Raw genomic sequence first — 20,409 nt, 5'->3', positions numbered from 1 at the left:
GCTCTTCAGGCTTAAATGCAAGGCTGCCAGTGAACCTCCATTCTTTCAGACTAAAGGGCAAGCTCTTGTTCTTCCTGGGTCAATGTTGGCAGGGGACAGGAAGAAACCGCAGAGTCATTTGCAGCCATCTTCCCTGACAGCTAGAGGACAGTTTATCTCAATGGAACTCTGAATCAGTTTCATTCATTCCACATGAGGCAATGTATTTTCAAAATGACTTAGATTTTATTTACATCCTGGTCGTAGCCCCATCCCTCCTCTCCTCCCAGGCCCACCCTCCCCTATTTTAATTTCTTAAACTGCAAACTGAGTTGAGAAATGGAAACCTCTTACTGGTGTTCCTGCGTTCACGTAGCTCTGCAGCTTCTTTCTCATTTCTTTTTCATTAAAATTGGCACTTCGTTTTACAAAAATTCCTCCATGCTGGTACATAAAAAAGAAAAAGAAAGAGAAAAAAGAACAATTACTCTTTAAATAACTAATTGCCATACTCATTAAAAAGGGGAACATTCCTTTATTGCTGGTAGGAGTGTAAACTTGTACAACCACTTTGGAAATCAATCTGGCGCTTTCTCAGAAAACTGGGACTAGGGCTTCCTCAAGACCCAGCTATTCCACTCCTTGGAATATACCCAGAAGATGCTCCAGCACATAACAAGGCCATTTGCTCAACCATGTTCATAGCAGCCTTATTTGTAATAGTCAGTATCTGGAAATAACCTAGATGTCCTTCAGTCAAAGAATAGATAAAGAAACCATGGTACATTTACACAATGGTATACTTACTCAGCTATTAAAAACAAGGAAATCCTGAAATTTGCAGGCAAATGGATAGAACCAGAACTGACCATCCTGCGTGAGTCAACCCAGACCTAGAAAGATGCACATGATATATACGCACTTATAACTGCACGCTAGCCCAACAGGGATGTCCCCTGAAAGTCTTCACTTAGTAGGAGATTGGGATAGATGCTGGGACTTCCTATTGGGACTCCAGGTGAGAGAGGTATGGGAGAATGGGGAAACAGAAGGATTAGAGGGTCCTGGAACCCTACAAGAAGACCATCAAAGCTGGTGGATGTGGACCCGGGGAGGGGGGTTCTGCTCAAACTACTGTACCAACCAAGGACAATGCATGCAGCAAATCTAGAACCCCTATTCAGATCTAGCCAACAGACAGTACATTCTCTACAGTTATGTGGAGAGTGAGGACTGACTCTGCCATGAACACTTGTGTCCCTGTTTGACTACTTCCCCTTGGTGGGGAGGCCTGGTGGCACTCAGAGGAAGGGTAAGCAGGCTACCAGGATGAGACCTGATAGGCTGTGATCATATGGAGGGGGAGGTGGTCCTCTTCTGTCACAGACCTAGGGGAGAGGAATAGGGTGAAGGAGGGAGGGAGGGGGGAATGGGAAGATACAAGTGAGGGGATAACAACTGAGATATAATCTGAATAAATTATTTAATTTTAAAAAAGTGACTATACTTGCAATGAGTAAAGTATAAAACTACATTTTAGAACTAAAGCTATAGTTAATATTTAAATATTGGCAACTACACAATATGTAACTGAAAATTCTATTTCTACAGAACTCAAGTAAAACTGCATGATTTACTGTACTGGAAAATACACAACCATTTCATTTTTAAGTAGTTAAAAGATTATTTCTTTAAAATTTTTTAATTCAAAAGCCTTTTATGATAGATCCTAACTCATTGATTTCTACTGTCATTAATAGAGTCTGTTAACAGTATCCTCAAAATGTCCACACTCCCAGAACTGGAGAGATGGCCCAGCTGATATGAGCACTTTCAGAGACCAGAGTTTGGTTCCCAGCACCCACATGGTCACAAGCATCCATAGCTCAGCTGCAGGAGACCCAGGGTCTTGCTCTGACCTTCATGAGCACCAGGAGTACATACACATAAGACATTCAATCACATAAAGTAAAGTAAAGTAAAAGTAATAAATAAGTAAAATGGGCCACAGGCCAGCAGGGAAGAATATAAAAATAAAAATTTTTTAAAGTCTACACCTACAATCTTTAGGAAATAAAAAATATGGATTAAGTACTAGGAATATGATATATATATATACAAGACACTCAATCACATACAATGAATTAAAAATAATAATTAATCAATAGATCAGGAGAGACGGACATTTAAAAAACAATTAAAATAATGCCTACACTCACAACCTTTAGAAAATTAAAACATGGACTCAGCTACAGAGATTTATGTGACATCATTATGGACTAAATTTTGTTCCCCCAAAATTCTTCTATTAAAGCCCCAAATGCCACAGTGACTGTATATGGAGATAGGATCTTTAAGAAAAATAATTACAGCTAAGTGAATTAATTAACAGCTGTGGCCCTGCTAGTGGAACACACACCAAGAATGCACATACGTGGGAAAAGGGCAGCTCATAACACAAGAAGAAGGCTGCGGTCTGCAAGCCAAAAGAGTGGGTGCTGTGAGAAAGTAGTAGCACCTCCACCTTGATCCTGGGGAGACTGTCAGCCTTCAGAAATGTGGGAAAATGTATTTCTTCTCTCTCTCTCTCTCTCTCTCTCTCTCTCTCTCTCTCTCTCTCTCTCTCTCTCTCTCTCACACACACACACACACACACACACACACACACACACACACACACACACACACAGACCCCGAGCTCAGGACCTGGTTTTATCTCCTAACCATCACTCACTCACTTACTAGATTTGAATCAATTTCCTAACATTATTGCCAAATTCTGTGCCCTTTCCATTTAACTATGTGAAACCAGACATGTAGACACACACCATTAAGAAATCCACATAAGAGCTGGGGGACTCATTTGGCTCATTTGGGAAAGCACTTGTCTCACAAGTGTGTGGACCCACGTTTGGACCTCTAGATCCATGTGAGGAGCAAGGCACAGCAGCACACACTTGTACTCTAGGGCATGGTGCAGAACAGATGGATCCCAGGGGCTCACTGGCTGGCTAGCCTGGTCAACTTGGCAAAGGTCTAGGAAGGTACCTGAAGAAAAACATCCATAATTGTGTCGAAAATTGTCCTTTGACTCCCATATGCATCCATAAGTGCACATGAGCATGTACATGTGGCATGCACACACATAGGAGGACCCCACCTGTCAGAGGTCTAGGGGAGGGGAATAGATCAGAAGAGGTGGGGATGAGAATAGGAATATAAAAGTGAGGGGATTACAATCAGGATGTAATGTGAATAAATTATAATAAAAAATAAGCCATTAAAAGTCATTTTTAAAAACGTCTGGACTAAGGATATAACTCAGTAGACCATTTTGTCTAGCGTGCATGCAGCACCATGTTCAATCACTAGTTCCACAAAACAAACAAACAAACAAAAAATCAGACATATTTTCATTAAATTGTGTTAAATTTAAAACAAAAAAGCAAAGACAAGGGTTACCTGAGCGAAGTAGAACCCATACAGTGGAAGCCATCTTAACCCGTCTTTCAGCACATAGCGCACATGTCCAAGGGCATTCTGCCGGGCGGCCAGCATGTCCGCAACAATCCAGTCAACTGTAAGACAGAACCCAGTCAGTATATCACTAGCCAAAGTTAACGCCAACCTTACCCTCACAGGAAAAAAAAATCTCTTCTTCACAGCACTGTTTTTGTAATATATCCTGAAAATATGACTATGGAAGCAGAGGCAGAAGGGTCACAAGCTCAAATCCAATATGATCTACAAAGCAAGTCCCAGGACCACTGGGGCAACACAGCAAGACCTAGTTTTTAAAAAGCCTTTTAATTTTTAAAAAGAAAACATGGTTACAATGCTTAAAACAAAGCTAATTCCAGATACATAAAACAAAACTAATCTAAACAAAACTCAAATCAAGAAGGAGTGCCTGTTCCCGTTTGGTTTTTTGAGACAGGGTTTCTCTGTAGCTCTGGTTTTCTTGAAACTTGCTCTGTAGACAGGCTGGTCTGGAACTCACAGAGCTCTGCCTGCCATTCCCTATTGAGTACTGGGATTAAAAGCTTTTCCCATTTCTTAAAAGGATTTCAAGGATAAAACACAAGTTATAAAATACAGGGGGCTGTAGATACTTTGTTCAGTGGGTAAGGACACTTGCTGCTCTTGCAGGCCTGGTACCCACATGGCAGCTGTGCCTCTATCTCCAGTTCTGATGGATATGATGCCCTCCTGAGCTCTAAGTACACCAGGCATATGCACAATGTACCTGCATATATGCAAGGACTCAAACATAGACATTAAAATAAATAACAAACGTTTAAAAGTTAAAAATGCTGAGTAACCCAACAACCCAAATACTGAGTAACCCTTAATTAACTTTTAATTAAGGTTAAAAAGCAAAAATGTTTCTTTTTTAATGAAGAATGGTCAATTATAAACAAAAAAAGGCAAATGAAACAAGTGCAGCTAAATATTCGATATGCACAAGGTCTGGTAAAAGGCATCACATTGTATCTTTACTAATGACTTCCTGGATACAGCACCCAAACCAGGGTCTGATGTGACTTACAATGGTGCTAGGTAGATATGCACTCCTTATTTCCCGGCTTTTGAAACTGTGGGTTGCAATCCTTTAAGGGGTCAGATAACTGATTTTAGGGGTTGAAAAAAAATTGTGAATAAAAGACTATTTTTTAAACAAGCAATGAGCAAATTTAATTCAAAAATCACATACATAATGACTCAGGTGTTTCTGGCATCTCTCCCCATGCTCCACTGTGCGGTGCCAGGACACGCAACACACGTACTTCTCACTGCAATGCTGGCTGTCGCACCATGCAGTGCCAACCAGCAGTGCCAGAGACATGACTCAGATTCAAGCCCACTAGAATGTTCTTGAGAGCAGTGCGTTTACTATACATACAAAGCTTTCTGCTGTTGTAGGAATATAGTGGTTTAAGTACAGAAAAAACTATTTCATCACTATCATTCTTTAGCATGTAAGTACCAAACCAGTGTAACTTTTGATTGTATTACATTGGAATGTTTGGGTTTTAAAACTGCTATTTAATTGTTGACTTGAGTTTCATTAAATGAATTTTGACCTAGGATTAGAACAGAATTTCAAACAATATCTAAAATGGCACTAAGCATATTTCTGCCATGTTGCATTATGTGTTTAGGAAACAACATTCTTAGCACTGACCACTACAAAATCAAAATCCTGATGAATCCTGAGAACCCTGAAATGGTCCACATCCTGCAGTACCAAGTATCAGCCAGAGTGAAGTCCTCAGGTACAAACGCACCCATCTCATTAGTATGCAGGTTGCCCTTCATCTTTAATAAACAATAAAATTCTACGTATTTAAAAATAAAACTCTGTACTACTTATTATCAGTCAATCTTTGATTATATTACACTTATATACCGGGGTCATGTAAAACTTATGGTGAAATAAATCAAGAGAAATAAGAAAGTGTCCTGAGAAGCAGACTTGAGAATTAAATGGTTGCAGGTACCTTCCATAAGAATGGAAGCATGAAAATGAGAGGCCAGGAAGAGTTGCTAGGATTTAGAGAGGAATTCAAGGGTGTGACTAGGGAAGTTTTTGAGAATCTGAAGTGAAGTGTATTTGGGCCATGAAAATGAGAACAAATGGAGTCAATTAGAAGAGACATTTAATTTACCACAGCAACAGCCAGGCTGACAGCACAGGGCTACAATACCAGCTCCTTGGGAGACTGAAGCAGAAGGATCACGAGTTCAAGGCCCACTGAGGTAACTTAGTGAAAATGTCTCAAAGAAAACTTAAAAAGGACTGGGGGTACAGCTCAGTGATGGAGTGCACCCCACATATGAGCATGGCCCTGGGTTCTAGCCTAGGACAGAAGGAAGTTGTGGGTGGGGTGGGAGAGGGGCAACAAACGAATGGTAGGAAGTATTATAAAGCCTGGAGTTAAACGTTTTATCAAAATGGGGCACTTTTCCACAGCTATAGTATAATTCTTGACCATTTAAAATTCTTTCCTACTGCATATACAGTGGGATATACTAGAATTGTATCATTTTAAATGTGAATAATCAAGTTTCTACAAAATCTTACCTTTTAATTTTTTTGAAAAAGGATTTATTTATTTATTATTTATACAGTATTCTGCCTGCATGCATACCTGCAAGCCAGAAGAAGGCACCAGATCTCATTATAGATGGCTATGAGCCACCATGTGGTTGCTGGAAATGGAACTCAGGACCCCTGGAAGAACAGCCAGTGCTCTTAACCTCTGAGCCATCTCTCTAGCCCTTAACTTTTAAATTTTAAAGGGATCACAAAACAAAGTTATCTCTATCTCTATCTTGGGAAATAACCAAGCCTGTGAGAAAAATATCTAATGTAACAGTTGCCTATATGAGCACTGAGAACTGTGAAAGTGCTATGAGAGCGGCTCTCAGCCTTCCTATTGCTGAGAACCTTTAATTATTTCCTCAGGTAGTGCTGACCCCAACCATAACATTATTTTGTTGCTGTTCCATAACTGTAATTTTGCTACTGTTATGATTCATAATGTAAATATCTGATATGTAGGCTATCTGATATGCAAGCTGCAAATAGTTTGCGACCCACAGGTTGAAAACCACTGCTCCGTGGAGTTCCCTGAACAGTGCATATCCTGGCTATAAATGAGAAAAATATCTGAAAGCCAAATTTGGTTCTTTTCCTGAGATTTAACTTTTTAAAACTTAAGGAACAATAACTCAATTTTTATATTTAAATAGCAGTTATATTTTGGACACCGATGCACCTTCTAAAAACTAAGAGACTACATAAATATTTTAAAATATGTCATGCATACAAGATAAACTGCCCTGAACCATGACCTTAAATTTGAAAAATTTTAGTAAAAACACTTTAAGAAGTGACTTCAAGCTGGGCACAGTGCGAGGCCTTTAATCACAGAGCTGGGGAGGCTGAGGCAGGCCAGTCTCTGTGAGTTCAAAGCAAGCCTGGTCTGTATGTCAAGTCCCAGGCCAGATGGGGCTATATATAGTAAGACCTTGTCCCAAATAAAAAAGACGTACAGACAAGCAAAGGATACAACACAGATTCAACATGGGCACTCTACTTACACATACTGAGGTTCAGAGATAACACTGGATTAAAACATAGGAGGGAATGTATTGCATTCACATGAATATTTACATTTTGTGTTCTTGCAAGAATAATTTAATTTGGGAAAGTTAGAACTCTTTTGTAGTGCTCCCGATAAGACATGTTTCTCTTACCTTGAAGAGAGAACAGGCAAATAAACCTTATTTTCCTCATCTGTATAGCTGTGCCTCGTTAATTTCTAATTCTTAGGGTTACGGTATATGATACATCACCCACACTACTGCTAAATGGCACCCATATGCCAGGCACTCTGCTGTGATTATGAATGTAACTTTGTGTATACTGCTTTAAAGCTTGTATCAGTAAGTATCCCTCACATATGACTGACAGCCTCAGAGAGCCTAGGCACTCTGCCCATTGCCACAGAGCCTACAGCACAAGCACACATGAGCAGGGCTCCCAGAATGCAAAGCCCTCAGCTTTTTTTTTAAAACCATCCACTCAATCATACATAGTATTAGATAGGAAACTGCCACCTAAACCAAATGAACAGTAATGAAGTTTAAAACGTAAACAGTGCCAAAAGCAGACAAGAGGGAGGGGAGGAATCACAACTCTGGAGTCCAAAGTTTACGTAGGTAAGGATGTAGAGACAGCTAGGACTCCAAGTAAAAGCCATCAACTGAGAGAGACTAATATAAATGTCGACTCTATGAGCATCAGGCCAACAAGTGCTAGACAAGGGTCAACAGCTGGATCAACAGCAGTCCCTGAAATACTTTCTGTGAATTAAGTTTTCAGAGACATTCCACTGTGATTAAGTCTTAGAGTCTCTTTACCTAAATATGTCAGGCCAAGCAACCAAACCCACACTGGGTTGCTGCGCTTTGGAATCCTCTGGAAGCCTGCAAATTCTTACTTGAGCAGTTTTCTCAGAGAAGTCTCCATACCTTCTTCCATCATATACAGGCTAACATGCAATTCTAATGTAGTTCAGAGTCATTTCTCTGGTATGTTGCCAAGTTGTGGGTTTTTAAAGGTATTCAAAGTGTAGCCTCCTTGGGTTGTGCTACATGTGTGTGACTCAGCAGAAAGGTTTGTGTTTAACATGCAAGTGAGTCTGGTTGCTTTCCCCAAGTTGGGGGAAAAAGAGTTCTCAGACCACCAAAGTGTCAGTTTTAGAACAGGTCTCTTGGAGGTAGGGTTGGGGATATCCCTCTAGGCTAAGAAAGGAATTGGCTTAGTGTGGCGTGGCTTGAATCTCTTGCTACCTGAATTACCTTCAAATCCCAGTATCTACGGCTCACTCACAATGCTTTTCCTGAGGCCTTTACTGAGGCCTGCTCTAAAGGAATACAAAGGCCAGCACTGACAGCAGTGACATAATACCGGCAGCTAGCTCCTCAGCATCCCTGTTACTGCATGGCCCCGGGAAGTGCTAGAGTGTGTGGTTCCACATGTCCCTGCTAGGATTGCAGCTCCCTTAAGGAAAGGTCATTTCCATAAAACTCAGAAGAAAGAAATTGAGGGGAAACTCTACTGAAAGGAACCTGCATGGGATCCACAGAAAAGGCAATGTGGAAGAGAGGACGCCGCCATGGTCCATGCTCCATCCTGGGGCCATTTGGATACTTGAGTAAGGTTAAAAAAAACAACTCTCCTCAACAACAAGAGAAAGGTTGGCATGTCTGGACAGGCCTGTTAGAAGCAGACAGTCATCCTGGGCTGTTCTGTGGTTCTGGTCGAAGGCAAATGCAGAGTTTGAATGAGTCTCATGGAAATGACCCAGGATAAAAATCTGATGTCACAATCCCTTTCAAGGCTTTGAGCTTCAGCACTGCCCCATCAGTCTCATAAATTCACCAGTGTGCCAAACAAAGAACAACTCATTTCAGCTCCTTTACCTCTGTGCTAGCTATAGGTAGGTTGTACAAAAGAAAACAAAACAAAACAAAACAAAAAAACCCCACAAAAAACAAAAAACAAAACAAAAACAAAAAAACAACCCTGACAAGGTAGCTGATGGGAGAATAAAGCCACAGGACAAGTAACTCTCCATTCCGAGTATTATCACTGGTCATGTGCCTTTAGCTTTGGGACTCTACCTACTGTACTTTTCAAAGTAATGAAAAGGAAACATAGATGGTTTGCATCCAAAGTAGCCATGGTTTAGAAAATCCATGTAGGGAGATTTTTGAAGGAAGTGAATTATTTGGAGAATTAAAGCACATTGTATCCAATCACTTGGCCCCTTGGCTTAGGCCCTGCACCTGTGAGGAGCCTCATGTGGAGGACTTTCCTGAAGGGACCACAGGACTCAATATATAATTTTCACAATTCATTGATTATCATTCAAAAAGAGATAGTTTTAAGTATTTGACCTGACAGAAAGTAAATACAGTTCTGTACTGAAACCAGTCTTGTGCTCTCTCTAATGGAAGAATAGCAAGCTAGAAACCACCAGGATTAGAGAGGCGACAGGAACTATAGCTAATTATAGCAACACCGTGCCCAGGAAATGAGCACCAGTAAGCAGCTTAATAATAATCAAACATACAGAGTGCAAACGGTGGTGGCATACAACTGTGATCCATTACTCCAGAGTCTGAGTCAGGAGAATTGTGAGTTTGAGGGCAGTCTGGGCAACACGGCAAGAATATGTCTCAAAGTAAATAAGATGCTAGGCAAGGAATTAATAATTAAAGTGTATACACTTGGATCCACCAATTCTACTTCTAGAAATACAATTTACAAACAGAATGAATAGACTAAAAAGCTATTCCAGGAAATGAAGGAGATTTAAGAAAATAGCCTATTACATGAAAAAGAGAAGCCTAGAAAAAACCCATACCTTTCACACTACTGATGTTACAAAAAAGAGTAAAATAAAATTATACAGCTAGATTAAAAAACTCAGATAATTCAAATGGTACAACAACATCCACCTCACTTTGTTTAAATATATAAGATTAGTATTTTTAAGGCTGGAGACAAGGCTCAGCAGTTAAGAGTTCATAGGTTCTCTTTCAGAGCATCCCAGTTTAGTTCTGCAAACCCATACAGGGCAGCTATCAGCCACCTGTAACTCAAGCTCCAGAGTGGATCTGATGCTCTTCTGGCTTCCACAGGCAAGTTTACTCACACGCTCAAACCCACGAACAAATACATATACACATAACACAACTAATTAAATATATGAACTTAAGATATTATTTTGATGAGCTCGGGGTGTAGCTCTGATGGTACAGTGCTTGCCTGGCTTGCATGAAGCCTTGGATTTAATCCCCAGCACCAGATAAACCAAGCATACAAAGCACCTGTAAGTCTTGTACCTAGAGCTAAGGGCAGATGTATCACAAGTTTAAAATCATTCTGAGCAATTTAGGGAGTATGAGGCCACTCTGGGTCACATGAAATCCTGTCTCTAAAACGTGTGTGTGTGTGTCTTTTATTATCATTACCAACTGTAGAAAAACCCAAATTTCATGCAAATGAAATACAAACCTGTGCATTGATGATTTGCTAAATATATTACATTTTCTTTATTTTTTGGCAAATCTCCATATAGCAATATCTAAAAGAGAAGACAAAAAGAATCATTACTTTGATAATTTAAAACATGTGCATGAAATTACAAAAAAGACAGACAGACAGAAAGAAAGAAGAGGAAAGAATGTGGAACTGACACGTGTGGGAAGGATTATAAACTTTGTCACAGGTAAAAGTAGTCTTGGCGGGCTTTGCCTTTGGACACACCACGAATACTCCCTGAGATTAACCTTGAGATAGACTGGGTGGAGCCATCCTGGGCCTAGAATTCAGGAAGGGGACCAAGGGACTCCACCTGGACTATTGTGTTTCTAATCAACCCTCAAAGGGAGAGGGAGACCACCCCTTGCGTTGGAGAGACAGGCAGGTGGAGAGGACAGAGAGGAGCAGCAGGTTCAGACTGGGCTTGAGAGCAGGTGGATCGGAAAGAGGATCAGCAACAGGCCAGACCAGTGTGCAGGCCAGAGACACCTAGGGACCTGTCCTGTGGAAAGGATACTGGAAGGTTCACTCTAGATTCCCTTTAACCTTTTTTTTCCCTTTTGTATAAGCTAGATGGATTGTATAATAAAGTTTAATTGTTAAGAAACAGAGCCAACAAGTGGCGCACGACGTGGGGCCCAATGGGTTCCATAGTTTTTAATGGTATGAGGGAAGATGTAGAATTCGAAGGTAGAGAAATGCTGTTTCAGGGTATCAGCAAAGTTGCAACTACCGTTGCAAAACTCTTTCCTGCCTTATACTTAGAGGGAATTCTCTGTTTTTTTTTTTTTTCATTGTTCTTTTATTATATTTCATTCTTAGAAGGACTAGAAGAAAGGCTAAAATTAATAAAATAAAATTTTTTTAAAAAAGAAGATTTAAGTCTTTGAAATAAGAAAGAAAAAGAGAAAAAAAAAAAAAAAAAGAAAGGCTAATAACAGAAAAGCTGGAAGGGCCAGTAAATTCTATCCTTTTGGAAAAGATTGAAGATTTGACTGAACAGATGGAAAGACTGAGGAAAGAAAATGAAGGGATGGGAAAGCGAATAGAATTTTTAATTGGGAGTGATAAAGGACAGAAAATAGAGAGACCGGAAAGCCAGAAAAAAACTGAAAGAGCCAATAAGCTCTATCCTTTTGGAAAGAATTACTGACTTGACTGAACAAATGGGCAAAATGCGGAAAAACTGGAAGGGCTGGAAAAGCAGAAGGCACCTTTAGTCAAAAAGGGTAGAGAAGGTCAGAAACCAGAGGAAAAGGAAGGCAGACAGACCCAAAGGTCTTTGGAGGAAAATGTCCCAGTGGAGGACACCTCCAGAGTCGCCCAGACACCTTCAGCTTTTCCAGTCAGTGTAAGACATATGCTTGTGCAAAATGGTGCTGAGTGTTATGACAAAATGGCCTGGTGTCCTGTAGACATGATATATTTAAAACATTTTAAGAAATCCGTCGTCAAATATGGTATGCACTCTGCCTTCATTAAACAAACATTAAACAGCTGGGCCATGTAGAATAGACTTGTTCCTCAAGATTGGAAAAATTTAGTTTCATCAGTATTGGAAGCAGCACAACAGTTATAGCGGTTATCATGGTGGTGAACAGAGGCTGTAAGAACAGAACAAGAAAATACGACACAGGGAATAAATATTAATATAGATCAATTGCTTGGTGAAGGACAATATAGTAACTTAAGAGAACAAATTCAAGCTGAAGATAGAGTGATTGAACAATGTTGTAATGCAGCCTTGAGAGCTGGGGAGCTGGTAGAGGAACCTGGGAAAACAACTATTCCATTTACTAAAGTATTGCAAGGACCTCTGGAACTCTTTACAGAATTTTTGCAGAAATTAGCATTTGCTATGGATAGGGTGTTGCCAGATTCTGACACCAAACAGGCATTAAAACTTATCATGGCTCATGTGAATGCAAATACTCAATGTAAGAGGGTGCTTAGACCATTAAAGGAAAGAAGTGCTCCATTAGATGACTGGGTAAAGAAGACAGTTAATATTAACTCTCAGGAATATCAAAATAATATTGTGGGACAAGCTTTAGCCAGAGAGCCAAGATATCATAATACTCAGTGCTTTAATTGTGGTAAAAGTGGTCATGTGCAAAGAAACTGTAGAGATAGAAAGTGGAGTAGTCACTGTGGAAAAGGGAAACATTGGTCTCAGAATTGCCAGTCTAAGAGAGATGTGCAAGGTAATATCTTGCCGATGGGAAATGGCAGGAGGCCATCGGCTCGGACCCCCGTAAACAATGTCAGCCGAATTCCTTTCACCAGTCCAGAAGTAACAAACCCACAGGAAAATGGGAACTGAGTATTAGTGATCTAATGCATGCTACTGAAGGCAGTGCAGCCTTGGATCTGGCTTCAAATGTGTCTCTTACCCTATCTCCCCAGGTTGAATGTTAGAAATTAAATACTGGTGTTTTCGGTCCTTTGCTTTCAGGCACAGTAGGAATGGTTCTGGGAAGAAGTGGGCTAACTTCTCATGGTTTTATTGTGCATCCCGGTATTATAGATGGAGATTCTAAGGAGGAAATAAAAATCATGGCATGTGTAAAGAAGGAGACGAAAATCAATGCCGGGGATAGAATGGCTCAACTCTTACTGTTTCCTTACATTAAGGGCAAAGTCACTCCAGTGGAAAGGACTGGTGCATTTGGAAGCACAGGGACACATGTGTTCTGGCAAATAGTAATTAATGATCAGAGACCTAAGTTAATTGTACAATTGAATAGTGTTAAAATAGAAGGCTTGGTGGCCAGCAGAGCCGATGTCTCCATCATTTGCCAGAAATCTTGGAACCAAAATTGGCCACTTAAGAAGGTTTATACAGAAATTGTAGGAATTGGTAAGTTATCTCAAATAAAACAAAGTGTGCAGTGGCTTGAGTGTGTGGGACCAGAAGGGCAGACAGGGAGGCTGAAACCCTATGTGGCTGACATTCCCATAAATCTATGGGGAAGAGATCTTTTAAAACAATGGGGTACTTAGATTACTCTTCCTGCAAATACAGAGATAAACAGTGCTGGAACTAGGGGTGAATTGGTACACGCTTCTGGGGAAGAGATTAATGTAAGTGATCAGGGGCGACCACAAGCTATACCCATTGTCCAACCTCAGAACTCTTTAGGTTTAGAGTGTCAAAATTTATAAGAGGAGCCACTGCTGAGATACCAACAGCCCTGCCCCTAAAATGGATTTCAAATAGACCTGTATGGCAGGAGCAGTGCCCCTTAACAAAAGAAAAGTTGCAGGCGCTTCACTGTTTAGTGAAAGAGCAGCTGGAGGCTCAACACATCGAAGAATCTTCCAGTCCTTGGAATTCCCCTGTGTTTGTGGTAAGAAAGAAATCAGGTGGATGGAGAATGATAACGGATTTGAGGGCCATAAACAAGGTGATTCAACCCGTGGGTTCGTTTCAACCAGGAATTCCTTTGCCTTCCTTGTTACCTAGGTCTTGGCATATAATTACAATTGATTTAAAAGATTGGTTTGTTTGTTTTTTTTGTTTGTTTGTTTGTTTTTTTTTTTGGTTTTTCGAGACAGGGTTTCTCTGTGTAGCCTTGGCCATCCTGGAATCACTTTGTAGACCAGGCTGGCCTCGAACTCACAGCGATCCGCCTGCCTCTGCCTCCGGAGTGCTGGGATTAAAGGCGTGCGCCACCACGCCCGGCTCTAAAAGATTGGTTTTTTTTACCATACCTCTACATGAGAAGGAGAGGGAAAGGTTTGCTTTCTCAGTACCTACTCTGAACAGTAATTCTCCAATGAAGAGATATCATTGGAAGGTACTTCCACAGAGAATCTTGAATTACCCAACTTTATGCCAGTATTTTGTACAACAACCTTTAGAAATAATTCGTAGGCAGTGTCCTCAATCTATCATATACCATTACATGGATGACATTCTGCTAGCTGATTCTGATCCTAGTGTTTTAGAAAAAATGTTTCAGGAAGCACAAAGAATTCTGCCATGCTGGGGATTACAGATTGCTGTGGAAAAAATACAAAGAGGAGATTCAATTACCTATTTAGGCTATAAAATAACTGAACAAAAAATTCGACCACAAAAGGCACAGATCCGTAGAGATCCATTGCAAACTCTTAATGACTTTCAAAGATTATTGGGAGATATTAGCTGGTTAAAGCCTACAATCGGGTTAGCTACCTATGAGTTAAGTAACTTGTTTCAAACATTACAAGGGAATTCAGATTTAAACAATCCAAGGTGTCTAACCGCTGAGGCAAAAAGAGTTAATTTTGGTGGAGCAAAAACTTCAAAAGGCATATGTGGATGGAATTGATCCTGAATTTGGTTGCATTCTGGTTATTTTGTCTTCAAAACATTCTCCTACTGGGCTTCTTATGCAAAGGGAAGGCCAAATCATAGAATGGATATTCCTGGCAAATAAACAAAGCAAAAAATTGAAAACATACATAGAGAAAATTTCTGAATTAATTACAAAGGGAAGAATAAGGTTGCGCCAACTGTCAGGGATGGACCCAACAGAAATTGTAGTGCCTCTTACTGATTCTGAGATTATGTCATTATGGGTAATTAATGAAGATTGGCAAAGAGCTTGTAGTAACTATTTGGGAGACATTGACAATAGATACCCAAAAGGCAAACATACACAGTTTATAAAAAGAACTAATTGGATCCTTCCAAGTATTGTAAAGAGGTCACCAATCTCAGGGGCACCCACCTTCTTCACGGATGCAAATAAATCAGGTATGGCTGGTTATAAGGCTGATAAAATAACTAAGGTGATTAAAAGCCATTTACTGATCAGAATTATATGCAATCCTTATGGTATTTTTAGATTTTCCTGAATCTCTTAATACAATTACTGACTCTCAATATGCTGAAAGAGTTGTTTTGCATGTAGAAACTGCTGAATTTACTCCTAATAACACAGAATTGACTACATTATTTATAGAACTGCAACAGGTCATCAGAAGCAGAAATTATCCTTTGTATATTACTCATATTCGATCCCATACAGGTTTACCAGGCCCATTGGCACAAGAAATGAAGAGATTGACAAATTATTGATAGGTAATGTATTCGAAGGCTCAAAATTTCATGAAAAACATCATGTCAATGGTAAGAGTTTGAAGAAAAATTCTCTATCACTTGGGAACAAGCCAGAGAAATAATTAATAAGTGTCCTACATGTTCCTTACATAGTCAAATACCATTACCTGCTGGAATTAACCCTAGAGGTAACAAAAGGAATGAAATTTGGCAGATGGATGTGCTTCATTTTGCAGAATTTGGGAAAATGAGGTATGTGCATCATACCATTGATACATATTCAGGTTTTCAATGGGCAACTGCCTTAAGTTCTAAAAGGGCTGACTGTGTGATTACTCATTTATTGGAAATAATGGCATTTATGGGAATACCTGCACAAATTAAGACTGACAATGCTCCTGCATACATGTCCCTTAAGATGAAAAACTTCTTTATGTATTATAATATAAAACATGTTACTGGTATACCTCACAACCCCACAGGACAAGCAGCTGTGGAAAGAGCTAATCGTACCTTAAAAGAAATGCTTATTAAACAAAAGGGAAGGGTAAAGACACCTAGGGACCAATTAAATAATGCTTTATTGACTCTAAATTTTCTTAATGTTAATGATGAAGGGACGTCAGCTATGGAGATATATTGGGTGATAGAGAAAACTGAGGAGCTGGGACAACCAATATGTATGTATGAAATGGAAACCAGCAATAGTTTTGAGATGGGGTCGTGGGTATGCGTATGTTTCCACAGGGAATGAAAAAATATGGCTACCAACCAAACTTATAAAGATTAGATCTGACCATATAGCAAGTGAATCTTAAGAGCTACCTGGTTCTTACAGCTTGACATTGTTTCATACACCTTGGAGAACTAATGCCCTCTTCTGGCCTGTTGGTGTACATGCAGGTAGAGCCCTGTATTATTTGCAAAATGATTTAACCCCAAAAGTATGCCTCTGGCATCTCAAGCAAGGTGCCTCAACTGATGTTTCCTTGAAAAATTATATGTACTAACATACCTATACTAATGATTTCAAAAGTTTGCTTATTTTCAGAAAAAAAAAAAAAAAAAAAAACAGGACAATGATGAAGATCAAACTTCTGCCTCTGGCACTACTGCTTCCTCCAAAAATTGCATGCATAATAACAATAAAATGGCTAGCCAAAAGGATCGATCCCAAAAAGACTGGACAAAAAACAGATACAGCTAGCTTTTCCAGCGCTTGGCCAATATATTATTTTTCTAGGGTATCCAAAAAACATTTTTCTCCTAAACAGCATAAAGTAATTTTGAGAACAAGATGCCCCCATTCCCAGTAGGTGGGGTGGGTGTTTTTGGTGGGTTACCAATGCTCATTTTTGCTTAAGGGGGTTAGTTACAATTAATAAAAGTTTCATTTGGGGATTTCTTTCTTCTTTCTTTCTCTCTTATCTTTCTATCCCATCTAATATTAAAGAAAAGGGAGGAAGGAAGGGAGGATATAGGTTGGGGAAAGGGAGGATATAGGTTTATAGAATAAAAGAATCTACTAGCTTCAAAAATCTTATATTGGTATTGTAGATTGGTGAAAATTTAAGACTTTTGATTGATGGAAATTTAAGACTTCAACTTTTGCTTCACATTGTTAAAAACTTAAATTGTATATTGCTATTCATTCTTTGCCTCATGTATTGTATGTCATATGTTGACAAAATATATATTGTATGTTAGAAACTTAAGATCATTTTGTTCAATGTTTATTTAATGTTTTATTCATGTGCCACTCATTTGAAAAGGTAATGTCTTATGAAAAACTATTAATAATCTGTTCAAAAAGATCAGGGATAAAAGTTGGTATTTAGTTACCTAGAAATCTTACTAGATACTAACTTACTTTGTCATAGACCAGGTTTGTTTAATTTCTTGTATTATGTCTTCAAAGGAATAGATTGATAACTGTAAGAATAGATAGAGAGTTGGTCTTCAAACTCTTCAGAGATCCACAGAATATGGCATTTAAGGATGAGGGCTTTCCTGACAGAGAGAGACATCTGCTCCTGGCCGCATCTCCGTATGCATCATTGAAGATGGGGGCATCAAGAGACGAGGGTGACAGAATGGTCACTGGACTGAGAAACTGCTCTTATCTCTACTGCTGATGACAGGCTGCTGTCCACAATGATCAACAGTGATGCTGGAAAGTTGACTGTCCAGCTTTGAAGAGACTAGATGGACCAGACCGTCGGATTTCCTGCTTCAAAAAGCAGTTTGTTGGACGTATTGAGCTGTTAAGGATGAAGACTGATTGCCCCAATGAAAGAGAGAATAAGGTGACTGTCCAAGTGGTCTGCTTTCTCTGTCCTATCCACACTTGTAAGTTGCCCGCCAGCACTTCCTTTATTAGATAGAATTTCCTTCTTGGGTCTCTGATGGGATTGAAGACTAGATAGCCACAGTGTTACTAGAAACTCTAGCTTAAGAATTAAAAACACATTTATAGATTGATAATTGCAATTTCTCATGAAGGGAAAGAACTCTCTTTGGTAGGATAGTGGAATACTTTTTCTCAGATTAACAAATATAAAAGAACTTGGTTATGTACTTGATACCTGATGATTATGTATATTTATATATATAGTTCTTTTTTTTTTTTTAAGAGAAGGAAGGGGTATGTGTGGGAAGGATTGTAAGCTTTGTCACAGGTGAAAAGTAGTCTTGGCGGGCTTTGCCCTTGGACACACCATGAATACTCCCTGAGATTAACCTTGAGATAGACTGGGTAGAGCCACTCTAGGCCTGGAATTCAGGAAGGGGACCAAGGGACTCCACCTGGACTATTGTGTTTCTAACCGACCCTCAATGGGAGAGAGAGATCGCCCCTTGCATGGGAGAGACAGGCAGGTGGAGAGGACAGAGAGGAGCAGCAGGTTCAGACTGGGCTTGAGTGCACGTGGATCAGGAAGAGGATCAGCGAACAGGCCGGACCAGCATGCAGGCCAGAGACACCTAGGGATCCGTCCCATGGAATGGATACCAGAAGGTTCACTCTTGTTTCCCTTTAACCTTTTTTCCCTTTTGTGTAAGCTAGTTGGGTTGTATAATAAACTTTAATTGTTAAGAAACAGAGCCAACAGACAAGCCCACAATATAACTAGCTCTGTCCACAACTAACAAACATCAGAGTTCTCTTTAGAGCCTCACACACCATAAATAGCTCATACTCATAAAGCACTTAAATATAGGACAGGTTAGTGATCATAAAATAAGACAGAATGACTCATATCCCCTAAGAAAAATGCACAAGAACTTATTGATTGTTAATAATATAGAAAACTTCATAGAGCAGTAAAAGACATACATAATTGTAATGTGACATAACACAAATATTATGAAAATACTCTATATTTTAAGGATCTGTAAAATGGAGAGCTGGTGTATTCATTGTGTATGTTTTAGCAAATGAGATGAAAGGGTTTCTGAACATAAGACCAAATGAAAGCCATGTGTTGCAGTTAGTACACCTGTGTGTGGAACAAACCTCAGGCCAAGGAGCTAGGAGACTAGAACAGGGAGGCCAGAAGGTCTCTCTGGGCTGGAACATCAAGTCAGGATCTCATGCAGGCCAGGTTGGCCTCTGCCTCCTGAGTGCTGGGACTGTAGCATGAGCCACTATACCTGACTACACCTTATTTTAAACTAAGTGATAAGGACAGGGGTTCACTGCACTAGTTCTGTTCTGTAAGTCTTAATATTCAATGATAAAGAAAGGGACTTCAAGGGAAAGAATGACTGCTGATGCTTATTTGTTTTCTCTCTTTGGAGCACTTTGAATTGATTGTTGCTCTTATAATTTATCATTAAGGATTATACAAAAGTTAGTTAAGGCTTTGGGGTCTATCATACCTGAAAGGATTACCTTCTTAGTTTTGAAACTACTCACAAACACCTTAAGAACAACAAGAACAACAAGAAGACACTAATAAGCCCTCTGTAAAACAATACAGCTACATGATCTAAAGTTAGGATGCCAAGGACATTAGAGTAAGGCTTCTGCTACCTTTCTAAGAAAACTGCACAGTGAAGTTTACAAACAGCATAAATAAATAAAACAAGTAGGTGACCAATGGTTAGTTGATCTGTGCAGGGTTAATGTTGGGGTGTCTACTCATGATCAATCACTCTCCTCTTAGCAATAAACTAGAGCTATTTGAGGATCACTGGGTACACTTTAGAAGAATTACAGATGATTGGCAGTGTTTTTTCATATATATATGTTCTTTAGTGATATATGTAGCCTATGAGCTGAAGACAATACTCAAACTATAGAAAGATGCCGTTCTATCAGATGAGGTGGGGCATGCCTGAAATCCCTAATACTTGAGTGGCTAAAGCGGGAGGGTTGGGAATTTGAGACCAGCCTGGGCTACATAACAAAATCCAGCTAAACACACACACACACACACACACACACACACACACACACACACACACACTCTGTCTGTCTCTCTGTCTCTGTCTCTCCGTTTGTCTCTCTCCATTTATTAAAATGTGTCTTTTGAATGTAGATTGCAAACAAACCATTAAAAGACAGATCACAAGATTAAAAAACATAGAACTTCAAGGTTGTTCTTTATCAGACTGTGTCTAGTTTAAAAATAAAGCAAACATAATGAGGGCTAGAAAAGAAAGCACAAAGTAAGTGCTATACCCACTATGGTCACAAACTAACACCACAGTTGTGGTCCCCCTCACTGGTAGAACACCTGCCTAGCATGGCAGAAGT

The 20,409-nt window shown here is 39.6% G+C and overlaps 1 protein-coding gene across 2 annotated transcripts in view; it reads right to left on the bottom strand.

Annotated features, from left to right (window-relative positions):
• The window catches only part of Agpat5 (1-acylglycerol-3-phosphate O-acyltransferase 5), a 59,492-nt gene that overhangs the window by 19,698 nt on the left and 19,385 nt on the right, over positions 1–20,409 (bottom strand). For both annotated transcript variants that reach the window (XM_051169433.1, XM_051169434.1), the window contains exons 2-4: positions 10,574–10,643; positions 3,442–3,557; positions 334–423 (exon numbers count right to left, since the gene is read on the bottom strand). In XM_051169433.1, the coding sequence (XP_051025390.1) occupies positions 334–423; positions 3,442–3,557; positions 10,574–10,643 (276 nt within the window). The remainder of the gene's footprint in view (positions 1–333; positions 424–3,441; positions 3,558–10,573; positions 10,644–20,409) is intronic.

Source organism: Acomys russatus, chromosome 27, assembly GCF_903995435.1.
Source record: "Acomys russatus chromosome 27, mAcoRus1.1, whole genome shotgun sequence".
NCBI lineage: Eukaryota > Metazoa > Chordata > Mammalia > Rodentia > Muridae > Acomys > Acomys russatus.
Note: the sequence above shows the minus strand (reverse complement) of the source record. Positions and strands in the feature narration are given on the sequence as shown.